General features: G+C 54.0%; 2 gene segments (V, D, J or C); both read left to right on the top strand.

Moving 5' to 3' along the window:
* The first annotated feature begins 5,578 nt into the window (after positions 1-5,578).
* On the top strand, positions 5,579-6,728 carry LOC148221649 (Ig lambda chain V-1 region-like). The segment is given in 3 exon segments: positions 5,579-5,652; positions 5,771-6,057; positions 6,592-6,728. Coding segments are annotated over 3 exon segments (498 nt in total).
* An 891-nt stretch (positions 6,729-7,619) lies between these two features.
* Positions 7,620-8,166, top strand: LOC148221648 (Ig lambda chain V-1 region-like). The segment is given in 2 exon segments: positions 7,620-7,713; positions 7,849-8,166. Coding segments are annotated over 2 exon segments (364 nt in total).
* Positions 8,167-15,295: the final 7,129 nt, after the last annotated feature.

Here is a 15,295-nt window from a genome sequence, read left to right as displayed (position 1 = left end):
GGGCCATAGGTGCTTGCAGCATACAGAGGTAGAACTGGGACTTGAGCTCCAGGGAACAATGGGTGTCACATACCCATGGATGGCCTGTGCCTGATGAAGTAGGGGCTTAAAAGCAGATCAAGGGCCCACAATACAGCGACATCAGTGTGAGGACCTGGAGCTGGTGGGATTGCACCATGGCCTGGGCCCTTCTCCTCGTCAGTGTTTGCCCACAGCTCAGGTGCCATGGCCAAACATGCTATGCCTGAGCAGGACTTGTGGGCACAGGGGCCACATCGTCTTCCTTGGGAAGGTCTGTGTTCCTGGGACACTGACTAATCACCATCTTCTCCTCTCTCTTCTCTCCCTCTCCAGGTTCCCTGGTCCAGGCAGCACTGACTCAGCCATCCGAGGTGTCAGCCAACGTGGGAGACAAGGTCACGATCACCTGCTCTGGGATTAACAGCAATGCTTATGCTGGCTGGCATCAGCAGAAGGTTCCTGGCACTGGCCCTGTCACTGTGATCTATAATGATGACAGCAGACCCTCGGGCATCCCTTCGCGATTCTCCGGTTCTGCATCCGGCTCCACGGCCACGTTAACCATCACTGGGGTCCAAGCCGAGGACGAGGCTGTCTATTTCTGTGGTGGCTGGGACAGCAGTGGTGCTGGTATAGTGACACAGATTTTCAAGGGAGGTACAGAAGAAGTACAAATGGAGATTTTTAGGTCATTCTATGATGAAGCCGAGTTCTGGATGTGGGAATGGGGCAGGTTTTGGTCTCCTCTGCACTACCATTGCTCTTAATTTTGCCCATTTTGTGTCCTAAAGAGTAGAAGGCACCTTTGGAGCTGGTGATCATTGTTCTACTCCCTACAAAAGTGCGAGTCTTTGTCTCCCACTCCACTTAGACTTACAAATAATGAACATGTCCTCCTGCTGGTGCCTCTGTGCTGGGATACCTGGGGCTGGACTCTGCTCTCCTGTTATGTCTGTCGCCATTTTCCTTGTATGTTCTCCTCTGACTGTTGCATTCCCCATAACCTTATCCAGGCATGTCTGTGCTCCTGGAACACTGACTGACCCCCCTATCTTCTCCAATCTCTTCTCTCCCTCTCCAGGTTCCCTGGTCCAGGCAGCAACTGTGACTCAGCCATCCTCGATGTCAGCAAACATATGAGAGACTGCTAAGATCACCTGCTCCGGGGCTAGTAGCAGCTGGTATGGCTGGTTCCAGCAGAAGGTCCCTGGCAGTGGCCCTGTCACTGTGATCTACTACAATGACAAGAGACCCTCGGGCATCCCTTCGCGATTCTCTGGATCTGGGTCCGGTTCCACGAACACGTTAACCATCACTGGGGTCCAAGCCGAGGATGAGGCTGTCTATTTCTGTGGTAGCAGGGACAGCAGCAGTGATGCTGCCACAGTGGCACAGAGGATTGTTGAAGTGATACAAAAACCTACCATGGCAGAGTTCTGTGAGGAGTTCTTTCATTCCAGTATGAGGCGAGCAGGTAGAACTGCCTGCCTTACTGAATTCTGTCTTTTCCAGTCTCCTTCTACAGCTCCCCTGGTCCTGGCAGTATTTCCAAGTCAGCCATCCTTGGTGCCAGCTAACCTCAGAGAAACGACAAAGAGCAGCTCCTCTGAGCTTAGCAGTAGCTAGACTTGTGCTGGCTGCTCCTGGCAGAGGGACCCTCGCGGTGCCCCAGTCGCTAGAGCAACAAAATACCCTCGAGCATCACCTTGCAATTTTCTTGTCCACCTCCACAGCCAAAGGAGCAGCATGGAAAGGCCGAGGCAGGTCTGGAAGGGTGGTGGGGAGAGGTCTGTGCAGGTGTGTGGGGCTGGCCAGGCTGGGCACTTGTCCTCGTGCTCCAGGGGCTCCACAATTCAGAGCACTTCTGTTCCCTATGGTGCTGCAGACAAGGAGGAGAGTCACTGGTGCTGGGGCAGTGCTTGCAGTGGGGGTGCTTTGGCACCTCAGCACTGGTGGAGAGCCATGGGCTTGGCTGGGGCAGCTGCAGCTGAGCCCTGCACAGAAGAGAAGAGAAGAGAACAGCTGGACTAGCTGATCTTGGCTAAGATTGAGGGGTCTTTGCCCACACACCTCAAAACCAGTTCAGTGTAGTCCTGTGGCTCCTGAGATACACCAGCTTGTGGTGTCCTGGCTTGCAGCAGGACCTGTTTTTCCCAGCTGAGTGCCCAAGGGAGAAGGTGGCCTGGAGTGATCCTCCTGCATTAGTGGGCAAGAGGGAAGGGGAACAATGGGACAGGAGCTGACAGGAAATGTTGGGGGACACATTTCCATGAAGGGTCCCTCCTGGGTAGGCAGGCACATAAGAGGGCGTTGGGTGCCACAGCACAGCCTCATCAGTGTGAGGTCATGGAACTGGTGGGATCACACCATGGCGTGGGCCCCTCTTCTCCTAGCAGTGATCACACACAGCACAGGTGCCATGGCCAGACTTGCTGGGCCAGGATGAGGCCTTTGGGCACAGGGACACCATCCTGCTGCCATGGCAGGTCTGTGCTCCTGGGACACTGAATGACCCCCATCTTCTCCTCTCTCTTCTCTCCCTCTCCAGGTTCCCTGGTCCAGGCAGCGCTGACTCAGCAGCCATCCGAGGTGTCAGCCAACGTGGGAGACAAGGTCACGATCACCTGCTCTGGGCTTAGCAGCAGCTATGCTTATGCGGGCTGGTTCCAGCAGAAGGTCCCTGGCAGTGCCCCTGTCACTGTGATCTACAACAACAACAACAGACCCTCGGGCATCCCTTCGCGATTCTCCGGATCCAGCTCCGGCTCCACGGCCACGTTAACCATCACTGGGGTCCAAGCCGAGGACGAGGCTGTCTATTTCTGTGGTAATGCTGACTATCAAGGCAGCTACTATGGTGTATCGTGGCAACAAGAAGTAGGAAGTGAGAATTCCAAGGATTTCCAGACTCCAAAACTAAAGAAAATATTTCAGCCCTATTCCCTCTTCCCTCACTATGGCGTGGGTTTCTATCCCATCTCTACAGCAATGGCTCTGTTCGCTGTCCCACAAAACTGGAGTTTCTCTTGCTCTCCACCATGTCTGAAGGTCATTGTTCTTGTCCCTACAAAGATCAGTGTGGATTTGTCCCCCAAACCCATCACATCTTGCTACTGATGACCATGTCCTCCTCCTGCTGCCTCTGTGCTGGGTGCCTTGGGCTGTGTCACTGTGATCTAAGGCAGCAACAACAGACCCTCGGGCATCCCTTTGTGATTCCCTGGATCCCAGTCCAGCTCCACAGGCACATTAACTATCACTGGGGTCCAAGCCGAGGATGAGGCTGTCTATTTCTGTGGTAGCTGGGACAGCAGCAGTACTGATGAGGGTAATGAAGCCAGTGAGTAATGGGGAAGTGAGACACAGAATCCGGTGTCAAGAGAGGAAGGTTTTGAGCCATTTTTTCTCATGGCCAAACAAAGCTGTGATAGTGGAGTTGAAGCAGGTTCCTGGCCCCTGCCTAAGGACATGAATGTGTACAACAAGGCACAGCAGGTGACTCTTTCCCCTGTCCCCATAATAGGAATGGTGCTGCCTCTTCCCCAGCCCTGTTGTCTTTTGCTTCAGGCTGCCCCCTCTTGCTGCTGCTGCTGCTGCTACTGAAGCTGCCTCTGCTGCTGGGCCAGGCTGGGCTCTGATTCCTCCATGTTTCTGTAGCCATGGCCAGGTCCCTTTCCCTCACAGGGTGATGTTCTACTGCCCATGCTCCTGCCAGCTCTCCTTCCAGGCCCATGGGTCTCTAATCTTCCTCTCTGTCTTGAGGCTGTGTGTCACACTGTGGCACCAGAACCATTGGGCACAGGGGCCTGTCGCGCTCCTGGGTAAGGCTGTACTCCTGGGGAAACAAGTGACCCTTCTGGTGTTACCCCTTTCCCTCTCCTGGCTCTCTGGCCTAGACAGGATCACTGAGTCAGCCGTCCTCAGTGTCATTAAGCATGGGTGAAATTGTCAAGATCACCTGCTCCAGTAGCAGCAACAACTATGGCTGGCACCAGCAGAAGGTCCCTGGCACTGCTCCTGGCACTGTGATCTATCTTAATGATAAGAGACCCTCAGACATCCTTAAACTCTTTTCTGGATCTACATCTGGCACCACGAGCATGTTAACCATCACTGGGGTCCAAGCCAAGGATGAGGCTGTCTATTTCTGTTGTGGCTGGGACAGCAGCAGCTATGATGGTCAGGGTCCATGGCACAGCCCCGTCACTATGAGGAAATGGAGCTGGCAGGATTGCACCATAACCTGGGCCCTTCCCCATCTGCAGTGCTCTCCCACAGCTCAGGTGCCCTGGACAGACTTGCTGTTCCTCGAAGGCACAGGGGCCACATTTCCCTGACCAGCCTGATCTGTGCCCTGGGGACACTGAATGACCCCCCTCTTCTCCCCTCTTTTCTCTCCCTCTCCAGGTTCCCTGGTCCAGGCAGCATCGCTGACTCAGCCATCCTCACTGTCAGCCAACGTGGGAGACAAGGTCACGATCACCTGCTCCGGGGGTAGCAGCTACAGTGACTATGGGTGGTACCAGCAGAAAGTCCCTGGCAGTGGCCCTGTCACTGTGATCTACAGCAATAGCAACAGACCCTCGGGCATCCCTTCGCGATTCTCCGGATCCAGCTCCGGCTCCACGGCCACGTTAACCATCACTGGGGTCCAAGCCGAGGACGAGGCTGTCTATTTCTGTGGTGGCTATGACAGCAGCAGTGGCAGCTATGGTGTGAGGTAACAGTGAGAAACAGAAAGTGACATAGACTCAAAAAACAGGGGAAAGATTTTGGTCCTTCTCCCTCCTGGCAGCTCATGGTATAACTGTGCCCCCCACAGCCTCTTGGTACTGCTGGCCATGTCCTCCTGTGCTGCCAGAGCTGCTTCTGTGCAGCCGTTCAGCAATGGGCTGGGCTCTGTTCCTCAAAAGTGCTTTTGACCTTGTCCATATCTGACGGTTGGATTCCCTGTAACCATGTCCTGGCAACGGCGTGTACTTGGGACACTGACTGAAGTCCTCCCCTCTCTTTTCTCCCTCTTAATGTTCCCCAGTCCAGGCAGCATCACTGAGTCAGCCATCCTCAGTGTCTGCCAAATTGGGAGAGACAGTTAAGATCAACTGCTCTGAAGGCAATCCCAAAAGATACTTTGCCTGGTACCAGCAGAAGGTCCCTGGAAGTGCCCCTGTCACTGTGATCTATGCTGATAACAAGAGACCCTCGGGCATCCCTTCGCGATTCTCTGGATCCACATCCGGCACCACGGCCACGTTAACCATCACTGGGGTCCAAGCCGAGGACGAGGCTGTCTATTTCTGTGGTGGCAAGGACAGCAGCAGTGCTGCTGGTGAAGTGACAAAGACAGAGGAATTAAAAGCATAGATTTTCAGTTCTTCTCATGGCCAAGCAGAGTTGTGGATGTGGGACTGAGGGAGGTTTGTGTCTCCTCTGCATGACCATATGAGTACCATTTTTTGTCCTAGAGAACAGGAGGCTGGGGACCCCTGTCCTTATCCCTACAAAACTCATGGTATAACTGTGTTCCCCACCTCACTGCCTCTTGCTGCTGATAACCATGTCCTCCTGCATCTCCCAGAACTGTCTCTCTGCTGAACTGTCTCTCTACTCCTCAGATATGCTGGTGACTGTGTCTGGGTCTATTCTCCTCTGACTGTGGCATTCCCTGTAACCTTGCTCCCCAGGCAGGTCTGTTCTCCTGGGGCACTGACCGACCCCCTCTCCTTCCCTCTCTCCTCTCCCTCTCCAGGTTCCTGGCCCAGGCTGCGCTGAGTCACCATCCTCCATGTCAGCCAATTTGGGAGACAGAGATCACCTGCTCTGGGGGTAGCTATAGCAGCTATGGCTGGTATCAGCAGAAGGTCCCTGGCAGTGGCCCTGTCACTGTGATCTATGGTAACAGCAACAGACCCTCGGGCATCCCTTCGCGATTCTCCGGATCCAAGTCCGGCTCCACGGCCACGTTAACCATCACTGGGGTCCAAGCCGAGGACGAGGCTGTCTATTTCTGTGGTAGTGAGGACAGCAGCAGTGGCAGTTGGTATGGTGATATAGAGATATGTGGAATTGAGGAACAGAGGAGTTTAAAACAGAGATTCTCTGTCCTCTCTGTCAGGGCTGAGCAGGGCTGTGGGCTTGATGCAGTTTCATGTTCTCCCTTCAAGGGGCCATTGGCTGTGAACGGCCTCCTGCTTGCCCCATGCTGTGCACGAGGTGACACTGGGATGTGCAGTGCCTGGCGTTGTCGTGTTGTCAGTCCCACCACCTCATTCTGCTGCCAGCCTGTCCTCTTGCTCTGCCAGGTCTCTTCATGGGGTCCTGGCCTTGGGCTCAGGCCTTGGGCTCTGTCTGAGGCAGTGATCCCTCTGTTCCATCAGGACCTTCTGGCACAGGAGCCCTGTCCTGCAGGTCAGAGAGGGCTGTCCTGGGGCACAGACTGACAGCCCTCTTCTCCCCTGTCCCTCTCCACATTCCCTGGTGCAGGAAGCATCTCTGAGTCAGCTGTCCAAGGCGTCTGCCAATGTGGGAGAGACTTTCAAGGTCAGTAGCAGTGGCTATGCCTGGTCCCAGCAGAAGTCCCTGTCACTGTGATCTATGATATCAGCAAGAGACCCACACTGGTGGATGCCAGTCCCTGCCAGTTCAGGGCTGATGCCAACTCATCTCTGGTGACAGCAACTGTGACAAAGGACCCTGTGTCTGTGTGAGAGGCTCTCCCCTGTGAACAAAGGCTGCCGTGGGCAGGGTGCCATGCAGAAACCCTGATGGTTGTGGCCAACGCTGGAGGAATCTCTAGACCTGGTGGAAGCTGTGGCAGGGCTGAGAGGCAGCAAGGGAAGAGTCCTGTGCCGGGCTCTGCTCTCAGTTCCTGCAGTGCTGTCCCTGAACCCTCTTGTCCCCACACGGTGTCAGTGTGGCTCCACATCCCAGTCCTGAGGCTCACGGGGCAGGCAGGAGGCAAAGGGGCTGTGGCCAGCCAGGTGCCAGCGTGTGCCAGCGAGGCTCAGAGCAGCCCCGCAGGCTCCTTTGGCGGCTGCCGTGGGCAGTGCTGTGCGCAGGAGGCAGAGGGGCTGCCCCTGGCCGGACAAGAGTGCAGGTGCTACGTGCTCGTGATTGGTACAAACACCAGCTCCGCTCTACACACAGCTGCTGAGAAGCTGCTGGGGACCCCCAGCTCACTTGGAATTTGGAGGAACTAGGGGCTTGGTTTTCCTTTGTGTTGTTGAGCCTTGAAGCTTCTGGTCTTGGTGTGGCTCCCATTCCCTTTCAAAGTCCCATTTCGCTGCTCTGCACTTCTCTTGTGACAATTCAGAGAGCCCCAGTGTGGCGTTCTTGATTGAAGCAGCATGTGTGCAGCGAGGCCATGTCCTACAGGGCAGAAACAGGCTCGGGGTGGTCCCCAGCTGATCTGAGAACTCAGCAGTCATGCTGGGGAAGGACATGGCAATCCAGACCAATTTGCTGCCTTTTGGTGGGACAGAGTTACCTGCAGTAAGTAGAGGGAGCAGTGCAGGAGCTCTTGGGAGCAATGGGCACCACATATTTACGAATGGCCTGTGCCTGATGAAGTAGGGGCTTAAAAGCAGATCAAGGGCCCACAATACAGCGACATCAGTGTGAGGACCTGGAGCTGGTGGGATTGAACCATGGCCTGGGCCCCTCTTCTCTTCGTGGTGCTCGCCCACAGCACAGGTGCCGTGGCCAGACTTGCTGTGCCTGGACGGGGCCTTTGAGCACAGGGGCCCCGTCCTGCTGCCCAGGCAGGTCTGTGCCCCTGGGACACTGACTGACCCCCTGTCTTCTCCCCTCTCTTCTCTCCCTCTCCAGGTTCCCTGGTCCAGGCAGCGGTGACTCAGCAGCCACCCGAGGTGTCAGCCAACGTGGGAGACAAGGTCACGATCACCTGCTCCGGGGGTAGCAGCAGCTATGGCTATGGCTATGGCTATGGCTGGCACCAACAGTGCCCCTGTCACTGTGATTTACTACGATGATGAGAGACCCTCGGGCATCCCTTCGCGATTCTCCGGATCCTATTCCAGCGGCACGAACACGTTAACCATCACTGGGGTCCAAGCCGAGGACGAGGCTGTCTATTTCTGTGGTAGCTATGACAGCAGCAGTGGCAGCAGCTATGGTGTGTGGTGACCATGAGTAACAGAAAGTGACATAGACTCAAAATGCAGAGGAAGGATTTTGGTCCTTATCCCTCCTGGCAGCTCATAGTATAACTGTGTCCCCCACAGCCTCTTGGTACTGCTGACTCCTGGTACTGCTGCTTTTGTGCAGCCTGTCAGCAATGGGCTGGGCTCTGCTCCTCGAATGTGCCTGTGACCATGTCCCTGTGTATTCTTGACTTGACTGTTGCATTCCTGTAACCTTGTCCAGGCCGGTCTGTGCTCCTGGGACTCTGACTGGCTCCACTCTTCTCTCCTCTCTTCTCTCCTTTTGCACATGCCCTGGTCCAGGCAGTGCTGAGTCAGCAGCCATCCTCACTGCCAGCCAGCGTGGAAGAGACTGTCAGGATCTCTTGCTCTGGGGGTAGCAGTGGCTATGGCTATGGCTGGCACCAGCAGAACGTCCCTGGCAGTGGCCCTGTCACTGTGATCTACGATAGCAAAAACAGACCCTCAGATATCCCTTCACTATTCTTTGGATCCTTGTCCTGCTCCACGGCCACGTTAACCATCACTGGGGTCCAAGCCGAGGACGAGGCTGTCTATTTCTGTGGTGGCTGGGACAGCAGTGGTGGTCAGGATTGAACTACCTTGCAGGATGGTTGTTGTTGACCGTGGATGCTGGGGAATGCTATTTCTGAGGAATGACTGAGGTTTGAGAACTGCAATTTACAGGAATGATTTTGCAGATTGATGGTGCACCAGAGGCCCTTGGCTTTAGGGATCCCTGGCAGGACCAACATCTTGTTCTGCCATCTGGACATTTGGCAATCACCATGTCAGGTGTAACTCACCATAAATCTGGCAGTTTTTCTCACAGTTGAAGTATGGTATGGGAAGTATCCCCTAATGAGGGAGCTGAGTTGGAGATGGGGAAGTTGTGCTGGCGGGTTCCTGCCTTGTGAATAGAGTCTGAATTTCATGGAGGAGCCACGGCCCAGGCTTAAAAGCTAGACAAGATCCACAGCACAGCCCCACCAAGCGTAAGGACAAGTAGCTCGTGGGATTGCACCATGGCCTGGGCCCCTCCACTCCTCGCAGTGTTCATCACAGTGTTCATCACAGCTGAGGTGCCATGGCCAGACTTGTGGTCACAGGGGCGACATCCTGCTGCTCTAGGAAAGCTCTGTTCCTGGGGCACAGATTGATCTCCTTCTTCCCTCTCTTCTCTCCCTCTCCAGGTTCCCTGGTCCAGGCAGCAACAGTGACTCAGCCACCCGAGGTGTCAGCCAACGTGGGAGACAAGGTCACGATCACCTGCTCCGGTAGCAGCAGCTATTATAGCTGGTACCAGCAGAAGGTCCCTGGCAGTGCCCCTGTCACTGTGATCTACGATAACAGCAAGAGACCCTCGGGCATCCCTTCGCGATTCTCCGGATCCACATCTGGCACCACGAACACGTTAACCATCACTGGGGTCCAAGCCGAGGACGAGGCTATTTCTGTGGTAACTGGGACAGCAGCAGTGCTGCTGGTGAAGTGACAAAGACAGAGGAATTAAAAGCATAGATTTTCAGTTCTTCTCATGGCCAAGCAGAGTTGTGGATGTGGGACTGAGGGAGGTTTGTGTCTCCTCTGCATGACCATATGAGTACCATTTTTTGTCCTAGAGAACAGGAGGCTGGGGACCCCTGTCCTTATCCCTACAAAACTCATGGTATAACTGTGTTCCCCACCTCACTGCCTCTTGCTGCTGATAACCATGTCCTCCTGCATCTCCCAGAACTGTCTCTCTGCTGAAATGCCTTGGCCTGGGCTCTACTCCTCAGATATGCTGGTGACTGTGTCTGGGTCCATTCTCCTCTGACTGTGGCATTCCCTGTAACCTTGCTCCCCAGGCAGGTCTGTTCTCCTGGGGCACTGACCGACCCCCTCTCCTTCCCTCTCTCCTCTCCCTCTCCAGGTTCCCTGGTCCAGGCAGCAGGAATGACTCAGCCATCCTCCATGTCAGCCAATTTGGGAGACACCATCAAGATCACCTGCTCTGGAGCTAGTAACAACTGGTATGGCTGGTATCAGCAGAAGGTCCCTGGCAGTGCCCCTGTCACTGTGATCTACTGGAATGACAAGAGACCCTCGGGCATCCCTTCGCGATTCTCCGGATCCTTGTCCGGCTCCACGGCCATGTTAACCATCACTGGGGTCCAAGCCGAGGACGAGGCTGTCTATTTCTGTAGTGGCTATCAAAGCAGTGTTGCTCAGGCTCTTGGTGATGGTGGGGTAATATTTTCACTCCTCTTGATTGCTGAACATTTCCATGTGTGGGGAAGATTTTCAGAGCATAGGCAGTTCCTACCCTTGATTCCTGCAGCTATTTTGGCTCTTGCTTTGCCGGGTCTTGTCTGCGATTCTGTCCTCATGCCACATCTCATGAAGATGTCCCCATTGCTTTGTCATGCATTTTAACCACACAGAGCCTCTCACTGCCTGGGGACACCCTGCCTTGCAGTCCCTGGCTTCTGGGCTGGATGTGGTTCCTCTCGGGCCATGGGAAAGGCTGTCTCCAGCTACCCCAGATGCTGGGTGTCCACAACAGGCCATGTCCCCAACCTATCTGGCCTTAGTGCATGGGATGAGGAGTGTCCTGAGGGGCACTGGGCAGGGAGAGGTTTCAGGCTCTGGCTAAAGCAATCCCTCAGGAGTGTCCATGGTATGGCTTGCACCCAGAGTGTCCCGCATGAGTACCTGAAGGCAGAATTCTCCCATTACTGTTTCCCTGCCTGCAGAGGGCAGTACTCCTGTGGCACTAACTGACTGCTTCTTCTCCCCTCTTTTCTCTCCCTCTCCAGGTTCCCTGGTCCAGGCAGCAGCAGTAACTCAGCCATCCTCAGTGTGAGCCAACATGGGAGACACAGTCAGGATCACCTGATGTGGGGGTGGCAGCTACTATGGCTGGTATCAGCAGAAGGTCCCTGGCAGTGCCCCTGTCACTGTGATCTACAACAACAACAACAGACCCTCGGGCATCCCTTCGCGATTCTCCGGATCCAAGTCCGGCTCCACGGCCACGTTAACCATCACTGGGGTCCAAGCCGAGGACGAGGCTGTCTATTTCTGTGGTAATGCTGACAGCAGCAGTGGCAACTACTATGGTGTATCATTGCAACAAGAAGTAGGAAGTGAGAATTCCAAGGATTTCCAGACTCCAAAACTAAAGAAAATATTTCAGCCCTCTTCCCTCACTATGGCGTGGGTTTCTATCCCATCTCTACAGCAATGGCTCTGTTCGCTGTCCCACAAAACTGGAGTTTCTCTTGCTCTCCACCATGTCTGAAGGTCATTGTTCTTGTCCCTACAAAGATCAGTGTGGATTTGTCCCCCAAACCCATCACATCTTGCTACTGATGACCATGTCCTCCTCCTGCTACCTCTGTGCTGGGTGCCTTGGGCTGTGTCACTGTGATCTAAGGCAGCAACAACAGACCCTCGGGCATCCCTTTGTGATTCCCTGGATCCCAGTCCGGCTCCACAGGCACATTAACTATCACTGGGGTCCAAGCCGAGGATGAGGCTGTCTATTTCTGTGGTAGCTGGGACAGCAGCAGTACTGATGAGGGTAATGAAGCCAGTGAGTAATGGGGAAGTGAGACACAGAATCCGGTGTCAAGAGAGGAAGGTTTTGAGCCATTTTTTCTCATGGCCAAACAAAGCTGTGATAGTGGAGTTGAGGCAGGTTCCTGGCCCCTGCCTAAGGACATGAATGTGTACGACAAGGCACAGCAGGTGACTCTTTCCCCTGTCCCCATAATAGGAATGGTGCTGCCTCATCCCCAGCCCTGTTGCCTTTTGCTTCAGGCTGCCCCCTCTTGCTGCTGCTGCTGCTGCTACTGAAGCTGCCTCTGCTGCTGGGCCAGGCTGGGCTCTGATTCCTCCATGTTTCTGTAGCCATGGCCAGGTCCCTTTCCCTCACAGGGTGATGTTCTACTGCCCATGCTCCTGCCAGCTCTCCTTCCAGGCCCATGGGTCTCTAATCTTCCTCTCTGTCTTGAGGCTGTGTGTCCCAATGTGGCATGAGGAGCATGGGCACAGGGGCCCTGTCATGCTGCCTGGACAGACATGTGCTCCTAGGGCAATGGCTCACCCCAATCTTATTGTCTTTCACCTCTCACTCTCCAGGCTCTCTGCTCCAGTGTGTCATCCTTGGTGCCAGCCAACCTGGGACAATCAATCTGGGCTACATGCTCTGGGAACACCTATGAGTATGGCTGGTACCAGCAGAAGGTCCCTGGCAGTGCCCCTGTCACTGTGATCCACTGGAATGACAGAAGACCCTCAGACATCCCTTCATGATTCTCTGGTTTTATGCCTGACTCCAGAGGGTCATTGGTGTTCAAGCTGAGGGCAAGGTTTTCTATTACTATGGCAGCTTGGACAACAGCGGTGTTTATCTCATGGTGACACTGAGCCACAGACAAGCGAGATCTTGAGTGTCAAAAAGGCTGGTTTTGGTGTCTCAATCCACTCTGTCAGGCATGACCACCTCTCCAGCTTTGAGACTTTTCCTTTCCCTTCCTGGTTCCCTTCCCTGTGTGTTCCATGTCTCAAGGCAGTGACTCTGCGCATGATGTGGCACTGGAGCAGGTTTCCCAGAGAACTTGTGGATGACTCATCCCTGGAAGTGTTCAAGGCAAGGTTAGATGAGGCTTTGAGCAACCTGGTCTAGTGAAATGTGTCCCTGTGCATGGCATGGGTGTTGATGGTACTTAACTCAAAACATTCCATGATTCTACAACTGTGTTCCCAATGACTGGGCCCTGGTGCTGTAGAAGCCCTGGCCTGGGCTCATCCTCACTGTCCAATATCCATGTGAGGGCAGAGGAGCCTGGGACAATTAGGAGATGTAGCCTGTGGAGCTGCCCAAGAACACCTCTGCCACATATCTGCTCCACAGTCTGAGTCCTGCCCAGGGCCTGGCAGCATTGCAGCCACCCTGGCAGCTCAGGCTGGGTGTGTGGGTGTTTGCCAGGACACAGGAGCCCTGGGTGCTCTGGCTGGGCAGGGCAGGGAGAGCTTCTGCTGCAGCCCATGGCTTTCACGTGGCTCTGGCTTAGCTGTCCCCAGTGTCCAGTATCTGCAGCAAAGCACCTTGATCTGCTGTGGGGTCAGCAGCAATGTTTTTGGCTGGTTGTGCTGGTTTGACCAGGGAAGAAGAAACTCAGAGAGAAGTTCTCTCTAAGGGGGCTTCCTCTGTGGGGGGTTGGGACAGCTTCAACAGCCCATTGGAGAAAGTTAGTTCTTTCTGTGAACACACATTTTGAAGGGGGTAATCTGGAATTGAGTCTCTTTGTCTTTCTGGTGGCAGTGCAGGTAACAGGGCCTGGCCTGGTCCCATTGCAGGCCTGCAGGCCTGGCAGGGGCAGGGCCGGGCCCCCCAGCAGAGAGGAGGGGGTGGCCATGGACGGTGGCCAGAAAAACTCAGGCTGATTTAAGATCTCAGCCACTTTTCTTCCCCCCCTCCACTTCCAGCATGGCTGGTTTCAGAGATCCTGGCAAAGCTCCAGCATTGTAGCCTTGGTTTTTTTTCTTTTCCCTGTTCAAAATCTTAACTCTTTCAATGCTCAGATAGGACTTACAGACTTTTCAATCCTTCCCAGAGTGAAAAGGAAAAAGGAGATATTCTGAAGTCAGTGAAGCAAGAGCTAAGTTTTTTAGATGGAAGAAGAGTGAGGAGATGCTGTGAAGATGGCTGAAATGTCCTTTTGTAAGATTGTGAGGTTGAACTGATGTACTGAATATTCCTATAAACCATGGGAAAAGACATGGGGAGTTGGAAATGTTCCATTTGATAGATTATTTGACCAAAAAGCACTGTGTTGAAAATCTTTGCCCCGAGGAAAGAAGTGGATCTCGGTTTTCTGAGGATGAAGCATGAACAGAGAAAAAAGAGATGAAGAGAACCTTTGCTGTGGAACATTTCATTCTTAAAAATAAAACCCCATGAATCAGACATGGCCCACATGCGCAGCTCTGGGAAGGCTGTGGAGTTGGGAGGAGTGCTACGATTGCAGGTTCCGGGTGGATGCAAGTCGTGAAAATGAAACCACGAGAGGACTGTTTCCTTCCTTTTTGTGGAAAAAATCCCTATAGCCTAACAAGAGGAGGCTTCTCTCTCCGAAAGTGAACTGAAAAAAGGACTGTTTGAGTTGGGAACTGACTGAAGTAATTTTTGTATGTTTGTTTTGTTGTTATGAAGGTTGGGAGAGGGAAGGAAGGAGTGGTCTGAAAATCTTATTCTGAATGGGTTTTTTTCCCTCTTTGTGTAGTTAATAAATTTCTTGTTACACCCTCTTAAGTTTTAGGCCTGCCTTGCGTCTGCTCCTGATTCTGTCTCACAACAGAAAATGAGTTTATTTAAATTGGCAAATCAAAACCATGACACTAGTACCAGCAGAAAGTCCCTGGCAGTGGCCCTGTCACTGTGATCTACCGGAATGACAAGAGACCCTCGGGAATCCCTTCGCGATTCTCCGGCTCTGGGGGCACATTAACCATCACTGGGGTCCAAGCCAAGGACAAGGCTGTCTATTTCTGTGGTGGTGAGGACAGCAGCAGCAGTGCTTCCACAGTGGCATGCAGCAACTGGGGAAGTGATGCAAAAGCCTCCTGCTATTGCAGATATCGGTCAGGAGTCTCTGCTGTGCCTGTTTGATGAGGGGTCAGGTCCCCACCATGGTCCTGCTCTTGCTTCCGTGCTCTGAATGTGGCTGTGCCTGGTGTTTCAGCCTGGCACTCCCTAAGAGCCCCAGGTCCCTAGCCATTCCCTGGCAGTTTGGGAGGGGATATATAGCACTTGGGAATGCACCCATCTTCATGGCCACATTATGCATGACTGGGTCCAAGCAGAGGAGGAGGAGGAGAAGCGGGACGAAGCTCTCACTCTTCTGGCTGGGATATCAGTGGTGATCAGGGCCATGGTAACTCTCAGCACAAGAAAAGGGAGGCACAAGCCCATTGTTCCCCAGTGGGGCACCCTCAGGTGCTGCCTGCATCTGCCCAGGCACAACATGGAGCAGCATCTGTGCCTGTGTGGCAGTTCCTGCTGTGGGACACACACTCTGCTCCAACAGGTTGCCTCCATGCTTCTCACAGGGAGACAGCCC

The sequence above is a fragment of the Sturnus vulgaris genome, chromosome 19, assembly GCF_052056855.1.
Source record: "Sturnus vulgaris isolate bStuVul1 chromosome 19, bStuVul1.hap1, whole genome shotgun sequence".
Classification (NCBI taxonomy): domain Eukaryota; kingdom Metazoa; phylum Chordata; class Aves; order Passeriformes; family Sturnidae; genus Sturnus; species Sturnus vulgaris.
This window is presented reverse-complemented; position numbering and strand designations above follow the sequence as displayed.